The sequence below is a fragment of the Apaloderma vittatum genome, unplaced genomic scaffold (assembly GCF_000703405.1).
Source record: "Apaloderma vittatum isolate BGI_N311 unplaced genomic scaffold, ASM70340v1 scaffold8692, whole genome shotgun sequence".
NCBI classification, from domain to species: Eukaryota; Metazoa; Chordata; class Aves; order Trogoniformes; family Trogonidae; genus Apaloderma; species Apaloderma vittatum.
Window position 1 is genome coordinate 74,395 of NW_009705249.1, and position 18,407 is coordinate 92,801.

General features: G+C 43.4%; 1 protein-coding gene across 1 annotated transcript in view; it reads right to left on the reverse strand.

The window, feature by feature from the left end:
- Positions 1-18,407, reverse strand: part of RASAL2 (RAS protein activator like 2) — a 94,894-nt gene that overhangs the window by 32,215 nt on the left and 44,272 nt on the right. The window contains exons 3-4 of the mRNA XM_009865320.1: positions 15,672-15,778; positions 2,438-2,547 (exon numbers count right to left, since the gene is read on the reverse strand). Of these exons, the coding sequence (XP_009863622.1) occupies positions 2,438-2,547; positions 15,672-15,707 (146 nt within the window). The 5' untranslated portion in view covers positions 15,708-15,778. The remainder of the gene's footprint in view (positions 1-2,437; positions 2,548-15,671; positions 15,779-18,407) is intronic.

Below are 18,407 nucleotides of genomic sequence, written 5' to 3' on the forward strand. Positions count from 1 at the left end.
TAGATGCTATCAGTCACCCTGGCCCTGAAAACCTGTACAACACCATGACGTCACCTAGCATCACCTGCTTAAAATGGGAAAGGGCTGACTCACCAGGGCAGGACAGGAAAGTTTTTCCTTCAACAGATCGAGACTCATCCAGAAAGCAGGGAGAGCAGAAGGTGAGAGAGTAGCACCTGCTACACGTTAACTTCTTGTAGGCAGGAACACTTGTCCCTGATTTGTCCCATTGGAAAAAAAAATCCCAAAGAGCAGCATAATTCTAAACACGAATTCATCTCCTCAGCCTCCTCTTTCCTCCAGCCCATCTCCTCCCAGTATACTAAACTGTTCCTTATCTTCAGTGCTTCATCCCCACATGGTTCCCAAGTTGTTTTTCCTGCTGTTCTACCCACCAATCGCATTTTCCAGGCACCCTTAGATAGAGAGTGAAACATATGGGAGGAAGGAATTGCTGGCATTTTTCACTTTACAGTGGAACTGAATTTCCTTCATGGTTTTATTTATAAAATACCATTAGAAAAGTAATTGCTCTAACAACAAACTTCCAGAGTTGGTATATTCAATTGGTGCGCCACCTGTGGTTAGACCACAAACGCAAAGAGACCTCCAATAAACCTTCCAACTTCCCAACAAAAGGTAACTACAAGGTTGATCAGTGCCTGTTACACTTTCTTTCCAAAAGGAACTCAAGAGCAACTCATGACCCCTGCCTGCAGCACGAGGCTTCAGACAGAGCTTGAGTGAGGCTTGCGCTTTTGAACACAAACACCCATTCACACAAACATTTCTCTCCAAACGAAACTTAAACCTCAGCTTGCTTTCCATATAGCTTGGCTATTCTCAAATTGCCCTTGCCTCCAAACTGTGCCCGCTCTGTTCCATGCTGGGGAGATTTCAGAGTACTAACAGACCAGACCAGCTATGCCTAATGTCATAACCATGTGCTATGGGTTTTATACTTTGCAAGCCATCAGAGAAAAATCCACATTCCATTCAAGTCTAGTTGGGAATTCATGCCCACGTTGGCAGGGAGCAGAGAGGGATCTGGTTTTACAGAGAAGACAGCTTTGCTGCGTATAATATCATGCCTGAAAGCGCAGTTGCAAGGATTAAGTATAGCTAAATTTATTGCCTTTCCCAGAGCGTTAGCATTTCCCTTACACTGCAAAAGGAAGCACCATCGGTCCACATTCAGCATGAGCATGAAGTTAGGGAGAGGCAAATACATTCTTTATGGCAAAGAGATTTTTGCATTACAAAACTTCAAGCAAAGCCGGTTACAAACAATGGTAAAAGTAACGGGTACTTTATCACATGGTGGCATTATTTAACATGCTTATGCTCACTGAGTTGCTTTTTATAGACGTGTTGTAACTCCCCGAAAATCCAGATTTACAATAAAACTTGACTGGGTGGATGTTACCGCAATCAGAAGAGCAACATCATCCACACTGTCAGTTCCATTTGGTAAACAGTGGTCTTTTCTGTAACTTGTGAAGTTAACAAGACCTCTAACACCCGAAGCCTTGCAACCTCTATGATTTTATGGTGCTGCCTTTCAGTTGGAGAAGATAGCACCATCGACTGAGGCAGCACAGCGTGACAGATACAACTAATGAATTCAACTCAGCTAAAGGAGAGGGGAAAATGCACTGAACAGCATAAAATCACCGAAGCCTGCCGTGGCCTTAAGTACGGGACAACCTATTTTTCACTCAATTTAGTTCTCCTGCTGGGCTACCGTGGAATGTAACACTGAGTAACGTTTAATAAAAACAATCAAGACTTTACAAATAGTTAGGAAAAACTGCAGGTGAGAAGCTTTTGCCTGCCTCATACACAATCCATTCCCAGCCTGGATCGCCAGCCAAAAACTAAACAAGCAAGAACATACCAAACGGAGCACCAAGATGGTCACAAGCTACTGAGTTTTCCAGTTTTCTGAAAAACAGACCATCTGTTTATGGTAGTTACTCAGCAGTAACTATAGAGTCGACTGACGTTAGTAAGGATTCTTAACGTGCCTGAACTCTCTGGGCTTTGCCAGTGACCTGCTCACACCAACACGGTTCCTCTTACTGGCCACTGCACTGATCCGCATGCTTCAAGACAAGTTTCTCCAAAGCTGATCAGTCCAAGGGTTTTGCATCATGAAATGTAAAGTCTGCAGCTTATTTGAAACAGACGCAGGAAAAGGTATTTCAGTCCATACACTTAGCCCCAACTTTCTGTCAGCTGTTAAGAGCAGCTCAAGTTTTCAGTCCTGTGTCAGCAGTGCGTTGTATAATAACTTCGAACATAGAGTAAGTCCAAAAAACCACCCCCATCTGCCAGTTTAACAGTAAATCACCTTCCTCACTCCCATTCCGTGAGCGCACACGTGTGCCGCCTCTGGATGAGGAGAGATTGTTTTGGGAGATGCATCAAACCTTACCTGTCATCAGCGCTGCGGAGAGATGGGAGACGGAAACTCGTGTTCCTGTCCAGCTTCGACTGACTCTTTGTCCTCTTGATGGACCCTTTCAGACGTTTACTGAAGAAGCCCTAAAATGAGAAGTTGCGGGAGTGAAACAGGGAAACTGATGCCAGTAATAAATCAATCAATGCACTGTCACCGAGTCCAAACTCAGCAGCGATTCCCGCTGACAACTACTACAGAACGCGCTGCATTGGGATTCCTCTGGCCAGGAAGAAAGGCAGGGCTGGACTGTCAATGACAGTTCCAGGACGTGATAGCTTTAAACTGCGATAATTAGCACTACTCACAGGTGCACTTCGATGAATTCCAACTACTGCACAAGAGACCCAGACCCCCACAATTATTATTTAATAAGGAGCAGTCTTAGATCTCAGTATTTGTTCCTGCGTTCCCTTTACCTGCCATGTTTTTAATTCTTGGTCAGATTAAGAGCACAAGATGACTTTTATTTTGAGCTTCTGTTGGACCCACAGTTGTACCAGGGTTTTCCTTCTTAAATTCAGATAATTTAGTTAAGTTTCACAGAAAATTTGTGCTTTCAGTAGTCTCACTAGCCAGAATTGAAAACTGTAAATATTTCACATGCTAGTGACTTCAGACACCAGTTCTGGTATCGCTTTCAAGCAAAGCTCGACTCAAAAACCTACCTATGATCTAAAAAGTAGTAAAGCTTCAGATAATGTCTTCTGAACTGGAACTGTTTACCAAAAAATTGCAGACCCAGAGACAAATCACTTGCAGGGAGCCTCTGGGGACTGTCTTGCCAGCCTCCTGATGTGTCACCACAAGGTCAGCCTAACTCTGACTCTGTCTAGAGAAAATCTCCGGTGGTGAAGATTTTACCACCTCTCTGGGCAACTCAGTCTAGCGCTGGGTGATCCTTCCAGGGAGACAAATTCTCCTCATGTTCAAGAGAAACCTGCCAAGCAAGATCTGCAGCTGCTGCCTCATCACTGCATCTGCCACTACGGGGAAAAATTTGGCTCCATCATCTTTGTAACTGCCCTCTCCGCTGCAGCACGCTGCCTTACATCACGCCTTAGCCTTTTCTTTCCCAGATAAACAAGTCCATAACCTCTTCCCATAGTTATTTCCTTGTTGATACCATCAAGAGCTACTGCTCTGTGACCAGTAATGAAACACGAGTATGTCTGACCATGGACAAAGGGCTGCACGCATCTGTACACGTGGGCAAGTCACGGAGATGTTTTGACACCTGCACATTTGATTTTTTTCCCTAGAGCCTTTCACATTACTTTGAGCATAATATGCATTTTAAATAAGCCGTAGCGCGTCAAAATATTCCCAGACATACTTGCACATAGTTTTTTTTGGCATGTTGAAAGCCAATACAGAGGTTCGTAGTCCAACAGGATTAAGCAACATTTTATTGGCCAAATGTTCTGCCCCTTCAAGGAACAGCTGCACAGAGCCACCGTTCCCTGCACGCTGCTGTCGGGTGATTTACCCAATGCAGGCGAGTAAAACCACATTTGTTAAGAACATTATAGGCTCATGATTGGTCGGTAGAATTTGCTCAGAGCTAACGTGCTTTTGGTGTGGATGGAAGCAGCAGATCTCCAGCCTTACTTCAGCAAATGTCTCGTGACAGCGATACCCAGCTGGGGCCAGCCCTCTCTCCCGTCATCCGCATTTTGCTAGGATGCAAGTCGAGTACAGCTAATTTTGGACACGTTCACGAGGCAAGCCTCCACAAGCTGCGTTTGGGACAGGTGACAGATGTTGCCCACAGCTGCCTCCTGTAATACAGAAATCAGCAAATTGGAGACAAACAAGGTCTCCTGTTCTTTCCTGTGCAGAACACCGACAAGGCAAGAGTGTTTTATTGGCTCCAGGTGACTCAGCCAGGCTGAAGTACATGACTTGTTCGTCTCTTAGACTCCTAAGAATGTGGCCATTGCAACAAAAGATGTCTTTATCTGTAATCTTGAGTCTGCAAAATTCCACATCTCTTTCACCTCTTCAGGAAAAAAAATGAGGTTTATCTATGACTGGACAGGCTGCCATGTAATTTAATCCAGGCTCCCTTTCCCACAAAACACTGGACAAGGCGATTTTTCGATGTCCCTTCCAACCTGGGCTGCCCTACAATTGTACAGCATTCACAAGAAAAGGCCAGAACAGAAGCACAGAATCTCCTAGACTGGAAAAGACCCTTAAGATAACCCTCTTCTCATCAGTGGATGCCAGATTACTTGTAGGAAAAGAAGCTGCTCCCAAATAGCAAAGCCTGCATTTGGTCAGGTTCTAGACTTACGCTGCAAGCATCTCTAAACCAATCTTCCACTCCCATACCTGCCTTTATCTCCACATACTTTCGGTGCTCCTTTTCAAACAAAATGTATCCTCTGCCCTTTAAACAAGTACACCCTTCACCCCCCTCTACCTCTCCTCATTCTTAGTCCCTTTGCATTTAGTTTGTCCCTCTTCTTCCATGCAAATCACTCCTGTATCCTAACTGTTCTTCAAACGGCGCAATACCTCTCTCCATACACACTGGTAGGTGGGTGCTCGCCCTCCTCACACTCATTCTCACTCTGCTGCTTTCCTTGAACAATCAAATGAGTCCTGTTCAGCTGTGAAGTGTACAAAAACTAAAAACTACCACCAAATCCACAGTTCCTTGGACCCACATCCATGACATCTTCAGCAGATAGAGCAAGATGGCCTGTCTCCTCTCCTCCATGGAGATTTGGGCGGTGATCTGTTACCAAAAGCCTGCCCATACCTGATGCTGCCTGTAGGATCTTCCCAGCACGTGCAGGTCATCCTTGCTCAAATACTCATGTAGGAAACAACCTGCTCACACACACCACGTGCCCATCCACGGGCAGCAAAGAGAAACTGGGATGGCCTGTGGGATGGTGCTGCAGGGGACATAGGAAGAGGGAATCTGTTCTTCTGCATCTGAAGGCAGCGCTACATTTCAGGCTGCCCTTCCATTTCGGAGGTTTGCCAGCCAGCAGGCTCCTCAGGGGTTGGAGCTGCTATATTCTACTGAAATAGGGGAAAAAAAGCAGAAAAGAAAAGGCCTGCTATCTAGATACTGCAAAAAAAACAACAGGGAAAAAAACCCCAAACCCAGCCCTACAAATCCACCTAGCGTGCTGGGGGAAAAAGAGAAGTGTTTTAAGCTGTGTGTGCCACTCAAACTCTGCCCATGCGCCTGCACTTTTCTCAGGCCTGGTATTGAAAAAGTGCCTTTGAAAAAAACCTGTAATCAATAGATGCTCTTGGGCTTCTCTTGGGGCCATTGCTGGAATTCAAGCAGAGGATGTATAGCACTTTCAAAGGCACTTTCATATATTTTGACCTCTCAGCATAAAAGGTAACAAACCCAACTACAGGGATTCAGATCTGGTGGACCCTGGCTTCATTCCAGTACCTCTCAGGCTACTCAAATTACAAGCACAAAATAACATGCTTTTCTCCCCTTAAGGGCAAAAAAGACAAAGCTGACCCAATTCAGCAAAAAAACCAGAAGTATTTATACTGAATCATTCCAAATCCCACTCAGAAAGGTACCATGAATATTCAATTATGCGTGCATACACAGTTTTAAATTGGCATTGCTTTAACATTAGTGAAACATGTTCTTGGTTTAATTGAACATAATTCGTTCCCTAATGAAATAAATGTGCTATCTGGGGTTGAATAAGGCTACTCAGGGTCAACTATACAAAAAAATCCCCCATACCTACTAGGGTAAGAACGTACTTAGAGACAAAAATTATTCAAACAAAGTGTGTACTTATTGGGCATCCTCAACATACTTGAAAATATTTGCAATATTTGCTCTCTGCACCTTGCTGGCAGTTCACGCAGGGCCATCGCTTGCAGATGGACAACCTGGGAGCAGCATGAAAAATTCATACGTGCCAGAACCGAGCAGAGCTTTTTGACTGCCATTTGCCAAAGGAACCACTTTTAAATACTGAAGGCAGATATAAAAGAGATGTAAAAAACAACTTCTATCTGCAACAATACCATCTAACTGAAAGGTTTTTTTTCTTCTTCCTCCTATAGAGCAGAAATCCCTGCCAATGCTGAGAACTATAGCTTGTACCATTAAACAGACAAACACATCCTTACTTCCTTTCTAATAGCCAAAGTATTTCTCTTAAATACCTTTTTCAAAATACACTGCTGTTTGGTTCTTGTATCTAAATGTGATAAAGCATCTGAGTTTCAAGAATCATCGTGGAACATTTTTAAGAACAATGGGAATTTTAACAAATACCCTCAAAAAAAAGACATAAACTTATTACTCAAACTGCCAGAAATGATGAGAATACATGGTTAATTATAAAAAGTACGAAATACTTGGTGGGGTAAATTAGCTAGGGTGCAATCTGAAAACATCAGTACCGTGTCAACGCAGCATTTTAAGAGTCCAGTGAGGGAGTAAGTGTAGAAGAATTGTGCCTTAATCCTTCAAGAGACAGATTTGACGATCCACACCAAAGGGGACAAAACTCAGTGCAAATTCCCCTCGGAACCACAAGTTTAGGGGAAACAGGGATGCAAAAGAGAGGCACGGGAGGAAGAGAGTAAGAGCGCACAAGCATGTGCTCAGTCGGGCGCATGGAATAGGTTCAGAGCAGGTTCATTGTCTCAGCCAAAAGCATCCAACACCGGGGTAAGAAATCCCAACGATACAACATCTAAAAATAATGCAACCCCACCGAGAATTCTAGTCAACTCATTTGGAAGTGAAGCAACTCACCTCTCTCCCTCTGCCAAGAAGAAATCGCCCACAGGAGAAGCGATAAATTCAGCAGGCACTTGTAACTTCCCCCCGTAGCTGCACGGGGAAGGTGCAGGAACTTCGACCCCCAGGTATTTTAGACTCAGCTTGAGGAAATGCTCACTCTGTACCAAAGATGACGACTGTCTGTCCACCCTCAGTCTCAATGGAGCAGCACATGAGCTGCCCAACAAATTCAGAAGCAGCCCAAGTATGAACTACTCAACTCTTTGACTGTTGCTCCCAATAGACACACCGATTCCTCACTCTGGAGAGAACAGCCCCATGCATAATAAATAATGATTGTCTTTCTTGCCAACTCAGCCATGGACTAAGAAAACTATATAACACAAAATACCCATCGATAAAATGCAACGGCATTAGTGGAAGCTTCAAAGCACAAAACCCGGGGTAAAATGGGCGACCGTAAAGGTTCACCTTATACGGAGTGCTGCGGTGTGCAGCACTGATACCTACATGAGGTTATTTCTGGGGACAAACATGTTGCCTCTCGGAGGCTTTGCAACCATCTATAATTCTCGATGAGGAGCACTGATGCATTATTAATAACAGCAGGTGGGTAACTTCATTTACTGAGCACTGAGACTTGTTCTCTCCAAGGGGAAGGACCCGAGTGACGACAGACAACAGCAGAGCTTCTGTACGCCACTAGTACATGAAGCATTTTATTTTTTAAGTTGCTCACAAGCAGCCATCAAGGAAAAAAAAAATAAAAAAATCACAGCCAAGTGAAAATGCTCTCCTGTGCCAGTAACCTTGTAAAGCTGTGGGAGGCAAGGAAGCAGGGAAGATAGCCAGGTCATAAACCAGAGACATATAACTAGCAGCATATTCCAGGGATTAGGAGCAAACATGATGAAGTTTACTCTTCGCTGCAGAACAGCTATAACTAGCACCGAGGTGGAAAAGATTGCCTACGAGCCCAGTAACACTCGTTTTTAAAATATTACCAGTGGCTGTCTTCAGAAAGGCTCTCAGCCACTCACATGGTAGAAAAGTAGATGAAACCAGCTATACGTACACCTCGGTGGCAATTTTAAGAACAAGACAGTGACTTACAACAGTCAAATCCCACTATCAACTCATCCAAAGAGCCTGGCACTATGTCACTGAAGAGGTGGTTGGTGCACAGGCAGAGAACAATAACAACCCCACACATTTCAGTGCGCAAACGAAGGATAAAGCACAATAAAACTAAAGTGGTGTTATGTAAATCTGCCATAGCTTTCACATTAATACAGCGCACTCTTCTGAACTTCTCATCTCGGTAAGAAAACTGGAACAAAACTAAACTCCACAAGTATAAACTGATTAAAGGGCGGACAAGAGGGGGATTTACCGATGGCATGTTTTAAAGACCAACTATTTTAGAAACAAAAGCACCAAGGGATTATAGCTGTATAAAACAAATAGAATGGAAATTAACTAAGCTCCTCATGCACCCTGTTACATAAGAAAACCAAGGGACAATTTAACATGAGAGGCAGCACATTTAACTGATTGTCAGGAGACCTTTTCTCGTGCTATCTATAAATCAGCCCATAGAATTCCCTACCATAAGATATTACACGGACTTTTTTTTTTTCAGCAAGATTAAAAATGGATTATGTGTTTATGTAAGGAAGAATAACATATGTAGCTGCATTAGTCAGATTTAAAAATAACAAGAGTGAGCAATTATCATGCTTCAGGACACAAACTGATCAACAGCAAGTATCAGGAAAGATATTTTTCTCCTGATGGGGCAGCCCTGCAGATTTGGCCAGATAACAATTTCAACTTTACAATGAAAACTTGCCTACAGCCACAGGGGGGATGCACAACAGGATGAACAAAGTTTAAGAACAAGTAATAAGAAAACCAAGGAAACAGAGAGAATACCACAACAGGGATACACTGGTAATACATCTATTAATAAAGATGTATCAGAAGCTTGCATGTACTCTGCATGACACACAGTCAGAAGCGCTAAAGGAATCAAATTCCCAAGTCACTGGGAATCATACTAAAATATTCATGAAGAAACGAGAGCTTCCTGAATGAGCTGCATCAGCTTTTCAGATCCCAGTTCAGCAAGGTGTTTACCATGGACTTAACTGGGAGCAGAGGCTCGCTGCCTTCATGGGAGCTGCCCACAGCAGGCACCAGCAGAGGAAAAGAGCATCCTTAAAAGCCCCTTTTCGGGAATTAAAGAATCAAGGTCAGAAGTCTATCTAGAGAACAACAATAAATAATACGAAAACACAGCTCACCTGAGTCAGTGGGAGTGTTGAATGGCACAACAGCTCTCGGCTGCAGCTGGGCAAGCACGTGGAGAAGAGACGGTCTCCAGCCCACCCCACTGCCACATGAGTGGCTGCATTTTTGCAGGAAAGGGGCAATAATTCTCCTGACTCTGGTTTTTTAGTCTCCTAGCATCCAGCCAGCAGAGCAGCCCAACACTTCGGAACACCTTTTGATTGTACAACCACCATAGTTAATTAGAAAAAATTAATGGAAATGAGCTTCCAGCCGAAGGCACCAAGACAAACCTGAGAAGCGGCTGCAGGAATAGCTAAAAAGAGTAATTATGACAAGCGATAAGGTATCGAGGTAGAAGAAAAGATCCAAGGGATGCAGTGGGGATAGTGGCATGGCTGCCTCTGTTTAACATCTTTGTTAATGATCTGGAAGAAAAGTTAAACAGCACATTAATTACACTGAGCTATATTAAATTAGGAGGGTAAGCGAGGGCCAGGGAGGACAGAGGAATAACACGAAGGGTTGTAAGCAATTAGAAACTGATAACACACATTCCTGTGAACTTTAGTACCAGAACCTGGAGAATCAATTGAAGGGAATTAAAACAGAAGAGCAAGAAAAGTGATAAAAGGGCCAGGGCTGATTTGCAGGGGACACATTCATTAAACTCTGCATAACTTGACTAAGTCGTGATTTGGAGGTGAAGTATTCTTCACCAGTACACATTTAAATGCTGCTAAACCAAGGGCAACTGGAATGTGACAAGTGTTTAAAGCTATATACATTCATAGTTTACCTACGTTACTTGCAGAGGAATTAGATAAAGTCAAATTTAAACTGAACATGACAAAAAACATTCCTGAAAAACATTCCTCCTGTTGAGGTCCAACAGCCAATGTCACAGACTAGATAAAGCCATCCTCTGACTCAACGCTGAAGTTTGATGTGATGAACAAATCTGCTCTGGCAGAAAGATATTGTGAAGGTTACAGAGACTAAGAACGGTATTACCCCGGGATAAAGACCCGGGTGAGAACTTGGTGAGCATCCTGGAGATAACCAATCAGTCATCTACACCTTCCAACACAAAAATCCACGGAGTAACAGCCAGCGCATCTAAGCCATCACAGCACAGGCAAACAATAAAAAAATTAAAGCTGTTTCAAACAAGCGTTTTACAGTAGGAGAAGAGTGGAGAGTGGAAGGAATAATGTTAATCTTGCAATAAGGAGGACAGACCTGAGCACAGCCAGTTTTTCCCGAAGGATGCCACGACGCCTCACACTAATGTAAATCAACAACTCCATCTCTGCATTGGTGCTGATGCAGAATTAAAAATATGTACTTGTATGCCGTCAGCTCACATGGCCAAAAAAGATCAGACTTGCCCTAACCTGGCAGCATGACGGTAGCAGAGCAGCGCTCTGGAGAAACAACAATCTTGCTGACTGCATAGAAGATGAGGCTGGGCGGCTGTGAGATCTCATCAAGCTTTGACCTTCACTTAGGCTGGCTGCATTGTCTTCTGTTCCATTTAGCAGTGCTCTTAAAGAGCAAAGAGGCAGGCACTGTTTCTATAGACCAAATTATACTCTCGACTAGAAACAAACCAAGAAAGGCAATCTGTAAAAATCAGTCTTCCCATCACAGGCGTACTGAGTTCCTATAAGAAAAATAATAATTTTTTTTTTATTTCAAAGATTGCGTTCTGGCTTTCCTATCTCATTTGCACTTGTTTCTTTGCCTCTTTCTCATCTTTTTTTCTTTTTTTTCCTGATATCCAGCAGACATGGATGAATCATCTATTATTTGTAATAACAACTTGCCAACAACCCTACCCAAAGAAGCAAAAATTGGAGAGAGCAATGTGAGTTTCAAGAGTGGCTGAGCGATGCCTCTCTTCCCTGCCACTGCAGAGGGTTTGAAGATTCCAATAATCTCATATGTGCCCCAGTCCCTCAATTCTGATGGCAGAGCAGTGACAGAAGATGGTAGGTTGCTGCAGCACTACCGGGGCTCAACGGTGCAACAGTAGGGAACGGGATGCACCGAGACTGAGACGCTGCCAGGACATAGCGTGTGTGGGAAGGGAAAAGCTGGTTTCTCGCCCATCTATGCGTCACGGTGCCTATTCCCAGCCAGTTCCGTCTGCCTTCCTATTTGCTCAGTCAAATAATATTTATTATTAAGGATATGATTTTTCCTATATGTGCCTATCTATAATCAGTGCACATCTGTCTAGATGTGAGAAGACACACTTGCATGCTTCCTTGTCTTGATTTTCCTACCTTTTGTGCACTTCTGTTCTCCCTCAGTGTTCCCCCCAGGTATGCCTGGAAATCATTGAACAACAATTAATGCACCTGAACCTAGACAGAGACTGACGTTTTAACTGCAGACAAGAATATTTGGGGAAACGGGACAAAAAAGAAAGGACAAGCACCAAGAGCTCTCATCTCTGTGTGCATTCGTCGTGCTGAGCGATGTCAGCGTTAGCAGAATTCCCCTTGGTAGGGGATAACCGGAACAAATACATTGCATGTGCTGGTCCATGTAGAGGCTAGTCCCGAGAAAAGAGCACGTTTAAAACTACTGAAATTCTGCTTTTCGCACAACAGTAAATTTAAACATATGTCTCTTCCTCCAGTGCACACGCAGGAGGTAAGGAAGGCAAATTTCCTGAGTATTACGTGTCAGCCTCTTAAAATAAATCCTTCATTGACCACTGCCACTGAAGAGACTACTTAAAAAAAATGTCTCGTCAAGGAAACATTTGCTTAAAAGTCATTATGCTGCTATGAATCAAAATTCCAGATGCTAAACAAATGCCAATTAGCAGTATTAAAAAAAACAGATGCCTTGTTCAGAGTGAGTACCACTGCCTGGTGTTTGAAAGGAAAAAAAACCTGCACAGAACATGCTGGAAGCCACTGTCCTATTGAGAAGACAGCTTTTAAATAGCTTTTCTGAGAGCTGAACTTAAAAAGCTGTAAAAGCAACTTATTATGAAAGTCTCAGCATAATTTTCCATCAGTATGGAAGAAGGTTAAGCTGTCCCCTGCCTTTAAGCTGCTTTCCATTAGAAATCCAAGCAGCGAGTAGAAGAGGTGTGGCACCGAGTCAGGTCCCCTGAAAGAATAAGTGAGACAGCACCACACTGCAGCCCTCCAGCCAGTACCACAGGTGTCCATGTTTGGAGGAACAAAACCATGAGTTCTCTTGCTATTAGTCCCCTTTACAAGTCCAGTAAATCCCTGTCAAATAAAGACAACCTCCCACACACCAATGGAAAGCCCTTACAGACCCCCCTCGCATCCTTCACTTGAAGCTCTCCTCAGACTGATCTGAGACTTCCACGAGGCACCCAAGTCATATCACCCACTTCTGAGAGCTGGGAAATTCTGAATATAAATCAAAGGAAGGAACACGATTCCTCCCCATCTCCGCATCCACCTAGGAGATGCGTGCCAATCCACGGAGTTAACAGGGTATTTGATTTCAGTAGTTTTGGCTGGAGCTCATCTGTATTCTTAAGCAATCCGACTTCTAATTGCAGCTTGCTCTTTTTAAAACAGAGCAGAAGTTGGCGAGTTTTAAAACAGGGTGATCTCAGCCCCCACCTGCATGGCAACCTGCTAAGGAGTAACAGCATACAAATGGGTTATTCAGAGCAAAACCTACAAAGCCAGAAGCCTCGTCCCTACAAGAGAGCCAGGAGGGTGCTTTATGCTCCCAGGTATACAGGTGGCCAGACAGACAGAGTAATACCGGCTACACGTGGCACAAATAGCTTCTAGGTTTTTATTTTGCTAGTTTATGCTCAAGAAAGGCAGCCACGCACTGGTTCCTGAGCCTATTTTCCAGAGTCCTGAATGCCCAATACGCTGCCAGGGGATATCAGAAATGTTCGGCAAGGTTCTCATTTTGATAGAGAGCAGGAGCTAAGACATATTAGAGAAGCATGAAAACGTTACTTAGAACTCAACATTAAGAAACTGTACAATAATGGGGAGCAAATGAAAAAAAGGAGGCATATAAAATAAACAGTATAATAATCAAACACTTCTGGTATGTAGCTTCCAGTTGTTAGACAAAGACTGCCGATGGTACACATATATATATATATATCTCTAAAGGCTGGGGCAATTACAGATGAAGACAAAGAAGACAGAGAATTTCTTGTAAATGAAGATGTGAATATCTAGAAGTTCTGAAGCCTCCTGGAACTGTGAGGACCATGGGCTTAGTATAAAATCTCAGAACTTGATGGAACAGAATATTCTTGTGGCAGCTTCACATGCAACTGGAGTGAGACCTTTCCCCCCCCCCAAGTACCACCCAGAAAACAGGTCACTGAAGCGACAGAGCTTAGTCTGTAGAATTACAAAATAGCTGGGGTGGGAAGGCACCTCTGGAGGTTGTCTAGTCCAACCCTCCTGCTCAAAGCAGGGTAAACTAGAGCAAGAAGCTTAGTACTGTGTGTCCCATCTGCTTTTGAATATATCGCCAAGGATGGAGATTCCACAACCCTTCTAGGCAACCTTCTGCAGTGTTTGGTCACCCTTGCACTGAAGAAACGTTTTTCTTCTGTTTAAATGGAATTTCTTAGATTTCAGTTTGTGCTCACTGCCTCTTGTTTAAAGAGCCTGGCTTCGTTAGCTTTATTCCCTTCCATCAGGTATGCAAGCATATCACTAAGATTTCCATCTGAGCTTCCTCTTCTCAAGGCTAAGCAATATATTCTGCTTTAACTGCTACTTCAGATATTTTTTGAACTAAAGGAAAACTTGATTTATGGTCTTTCAATAGACATTAGAGGCTCAAGTTTTGTTCTGGCAAGAAAGCCTTCACAAAATAAATATTCTCCACAATGAGTGTAGTCAAACAACAGTATAGATTGTCCAGCAAGCCTGTGTCCTCTGCATCCTTGGAGGTTTTCAACACCTCACTGGAGAATGCCTGGAGCAACCTGAAAAAAGTTTGTCCAGCTTTGAAGAGGAGGGCAGATCAGAGACTTCCAGAGGTCCCTTCCAATCTATATTATCTCCATGACTGAAAAGGGACCAAGTATGGATATCCAGTATATTCACTGCTTCCTTGATCCATTTTCTGATTCCAATAAATCATGAGTTTACAGGTTGCTTTAAACACCGTATATCCTATACACTCTGACCTAACTTAATCCTTATACAATTTAAACAGCTCCTTGGCTGTTTTTTATTTGATTTGATTTTTAAAATGACACAATGTAGGATTTAATCAAAAACCAAGTTTCACACTCATTTGAATCTAAAGTGAGCTAGGAAGTGTGCTTAAAAGGCATGAGTGCTATTAAAGCAAAGCAAGAACACATAGGTTAAGGCACAGAAACAGGACTTGTGTCCGTTGAGAATATACAAAAGCCCCCGTATTCACTAGATAATTCTTCTCCTGTTTTTCCTCAGGTTTTAAAGTAGGCACAGCACTTGCCAAAAAATAAAGAGGGGCATGAAAAAATATTTGCGATATTCAACTTATCGCACAAAAAAATGTTCTCAAAAAAAATTAGAGCACCTCATTTTAACTTGAGGAGTTTGCCCTCAGTCTAATAGAAAGGCCTTTGTGCTCTTGGACACACTGACCAAAGACGAACACAAGCAAGAAAATCTGGACTCTAGCTAAAGAAGTCTCTTGCAGGCTCACAGCCAACCAAACTCGTGACAAAAACTGAAGAGCTAAAGAGCAATTAAGACACCTGCAGAAACCTCATCAGCTTCCGAACAAACTATAAAGCTATTTCAATGTTCTGTGTGCTTCACTGGCATGAGAGGAAAATAACATGCTATCACCAACCTAAAGGAACTTCTTTTCTAGTCAAAATTGAATATGTAATGCAATCCCTGGCGGCGACTTCAAAAGTATTTATATAGGTCGCTGCCCACATTAACACTGATGTTTCGCTATTTGCAACTTTAGATCAAGGCAATGAAAATAAGCAAGTTACAGATCTACCCGAAATCTCATTGATAATACATGACAGCTGACAGCAATTCCTCTTGGTCAACTGGAAATATCAACCAAACACTACCTCCTCAGATCTTAATTCTACACTGTGATATTTTAATCCCTTCCTCCTACTGAATGAGAAAAATTCCTCCTTCACAGGAAAGGCACACTTACTGGCACTTTGAAAGGAGAAGTATTCGAAGCATCCATGGAGTTGGTTTTCTCAGAGGTGCTGGTCCCAGAGATGCTCCGTCTGCGAGGAGATCTCTCTGCTGGGACCTCTAAGGAAGAGAAGAAAAAAAAAGAAAGTGAATGGGTGCCGGGGGGTGGGGAATAGTCAGGTTTTATGCTCTATAGGAGGGACGCCTCAGCAAAGTTTCAAGTGCGTTACAAAACTGCTGCATTGCACTCACCTCTTTTTCTATATCTTACTTACTTACTAAATTACAACAGCATTTCCACTGACGGATTTCAGGTTGTGAATCTGACTTGACGGTAGGCAATAGGCAATTAAAATTAAAAAATGCAGGTAAAGATCAATACTCAGTATTCTATTGCTGTCTGTGAGACAGTATTCAGAGAACTTTAATATTTATTTATTTATTTATTTATCTATTAGCTAGGCAATGCAGTAATTACCAGGTAACTAAAATCAAGACATGAGGACGCTCAGTTTTAGTCATAGCTGAGCACCATTTGACAAAGGTCAAGGTTCGGTCTGTATGTGATTACAATACTTGCTCAAACCATGCAACCACCAGAAGACTCCTAACTGCCCAAGCACTATGACATATATCTCTCTGCAGATAAAAAAAAAAAAAAAAAAAGAAAAAAATAGGTCAACTTCCCCTCATTCTGGGAATATGACCTTACTAAGAGACGACTTTGGCATCTTAAATCCATGCAGGCTGATCTGATGAGCACAAATAGTCATAGAAGATGCACTTATACCTTTTTCTAGTATCCATACTAGAATAATAGCATAATAAAGTATACTCACTATTAAAAATGTCTACACAAACACACATATACTGTACACAAATGCATTTTTACATATAGCTAGATGCACATACAGATACCTTTATCACAACTGCTGCCCATCTCCAGACTTAAAAGAATCCAGCTTCGCAAAACAACCCCTGGCACGGGGAGGGAAAAAAATCACTTCCTAGCAGAAAGTCCATTGTTATCTTCGGAATCTTAAAGAAAAGGAGTACGCCGCTACTCCAGACAGTGACATTTTGACTCCTGCCGTTTTCCTTTCAAGAGCCAGATGCAGCTTAAACTTCCATTCCTGGCTGCCTGGCCCTGGGGATCCGTGCTACTTCCACTTAAGAGAAAAGCCGGGTCTCTCCTCCGTTCCCCCTCCCTTCCTTCCACAGCTTGCAGAGAGCAAGCGAGCGAGCGAAAAAGAAGCACACAGGACTGCAGCTATTCAATCAATCCCTCCGACTGCACATCCTCATTAGTTACTTTCAGGCTATTAAGAGACGCCCAACTGCCGGCTTCCCTCCGCTAACAGAAAATTTTCACTGGGTATCCTGATTCATGGCAGCAAGAAAAAAAAAAAGAAAGAAAAAAAAAAGGTTTACAGAGATATGAGAGGCAGCTGGTGCCAGGAGAGCAGGGCTTTCCTCAAAATAACTGAAGGAAAAATGAGAAAAGCCTTCTTCAGGGATAATATTGCTCGTGATGTCTTTGCATACCAGATTTTGATTCCGCCAGTTACAGTACGTATCTCCCGTGGACGCTTGAAGAACTACAAAATGGAGCATACTGCACGAGAGGCTAAGAAATCTGGACCCTGCAGCATCAGTGCCTCACACTCCAGATATTTATCTCTGAGAAAACCAGACCGCAAACATTCTGCCTGTAACCATCGAAGGGGGAAAGGACTGTGAAGAGAGACAACAGCCTCCTGAAACTGGGCAAACAAAGTCTTAACCCACCGAGCGCAGCTACCACGGGGAAACGGGCAGGGCAGGGCACGGTCGGCAGCAAGCGGCCACGAGGGCGACGTGCGAGCCCCTGCTGGCACCGACCGCGTCAATCACGGGCTGCCAAAGCTCGCGATGACCACCACGGAGTAACACTCCGCTTCTGGGGAGACTTCTCCTTCGGGTACTTTCTCTCATGGCTAAGGAGGCATCGCCCCGTCCGGCGCTGGAGAGTAAAGTCCCTGTCAGGGCACCTTCAGAGAACAAAGCACTTGGAGCAGGGCCAGTGCCAGACCGAGGGTTCTGAGTAGCGGTCGGTGGCACCGTCTCAGGAGCATTTGCTTTTCTTATCTTTATCTTCTCTCTTCTGCGCCGCCAGCCTCCTCCTGCTGCCTCGACCAAAAGGAAGCTTATTTCCTGCAGCACCTGTAAGTACTGCTCTCCCAAAGAGAGCTGCGTTACGTTGGATTTAAGCGATAGCTTCTGCTGTTCTCACTGTAAATGTAATGAAAGCAAACGGGAGCGATAGGTTCGCTTGGAACCGGGGGCTAAAGTGAGCACCTTTTATTTCACATAGACGAGTAACACGTAAGGTAATAGGCTTGGCTTTCTTCGCTTCGCAGGAATCACATCGAAGCTGCTTCAGTAATTTAACACAGTCTGTTAACTTTGCTGAGTCATAAATGAAAACAGGAGCCTGAATTCCCCCACTATTTTCAGCAATAGGTTCTGCAGGAGCGGGGGGCAGTTCGGCAAAAATTTTAAGTTTTAACCAAATAGAGTGGAAAAGCTACAACAAGGAACTTACCTGGCTCTCCTCTTCACCCTACCTGCACCCAGCAGCAATTCAAGTTTTCTGCAGATAAAACACTGAGATAACATTGGAAGAATGAGTTTCTTCTGTTCTCAGGCCATCACAGAAGCGTACCGAACAGGGACGGGAAAATGAAATATTCACAAGGTGCCACTGCTG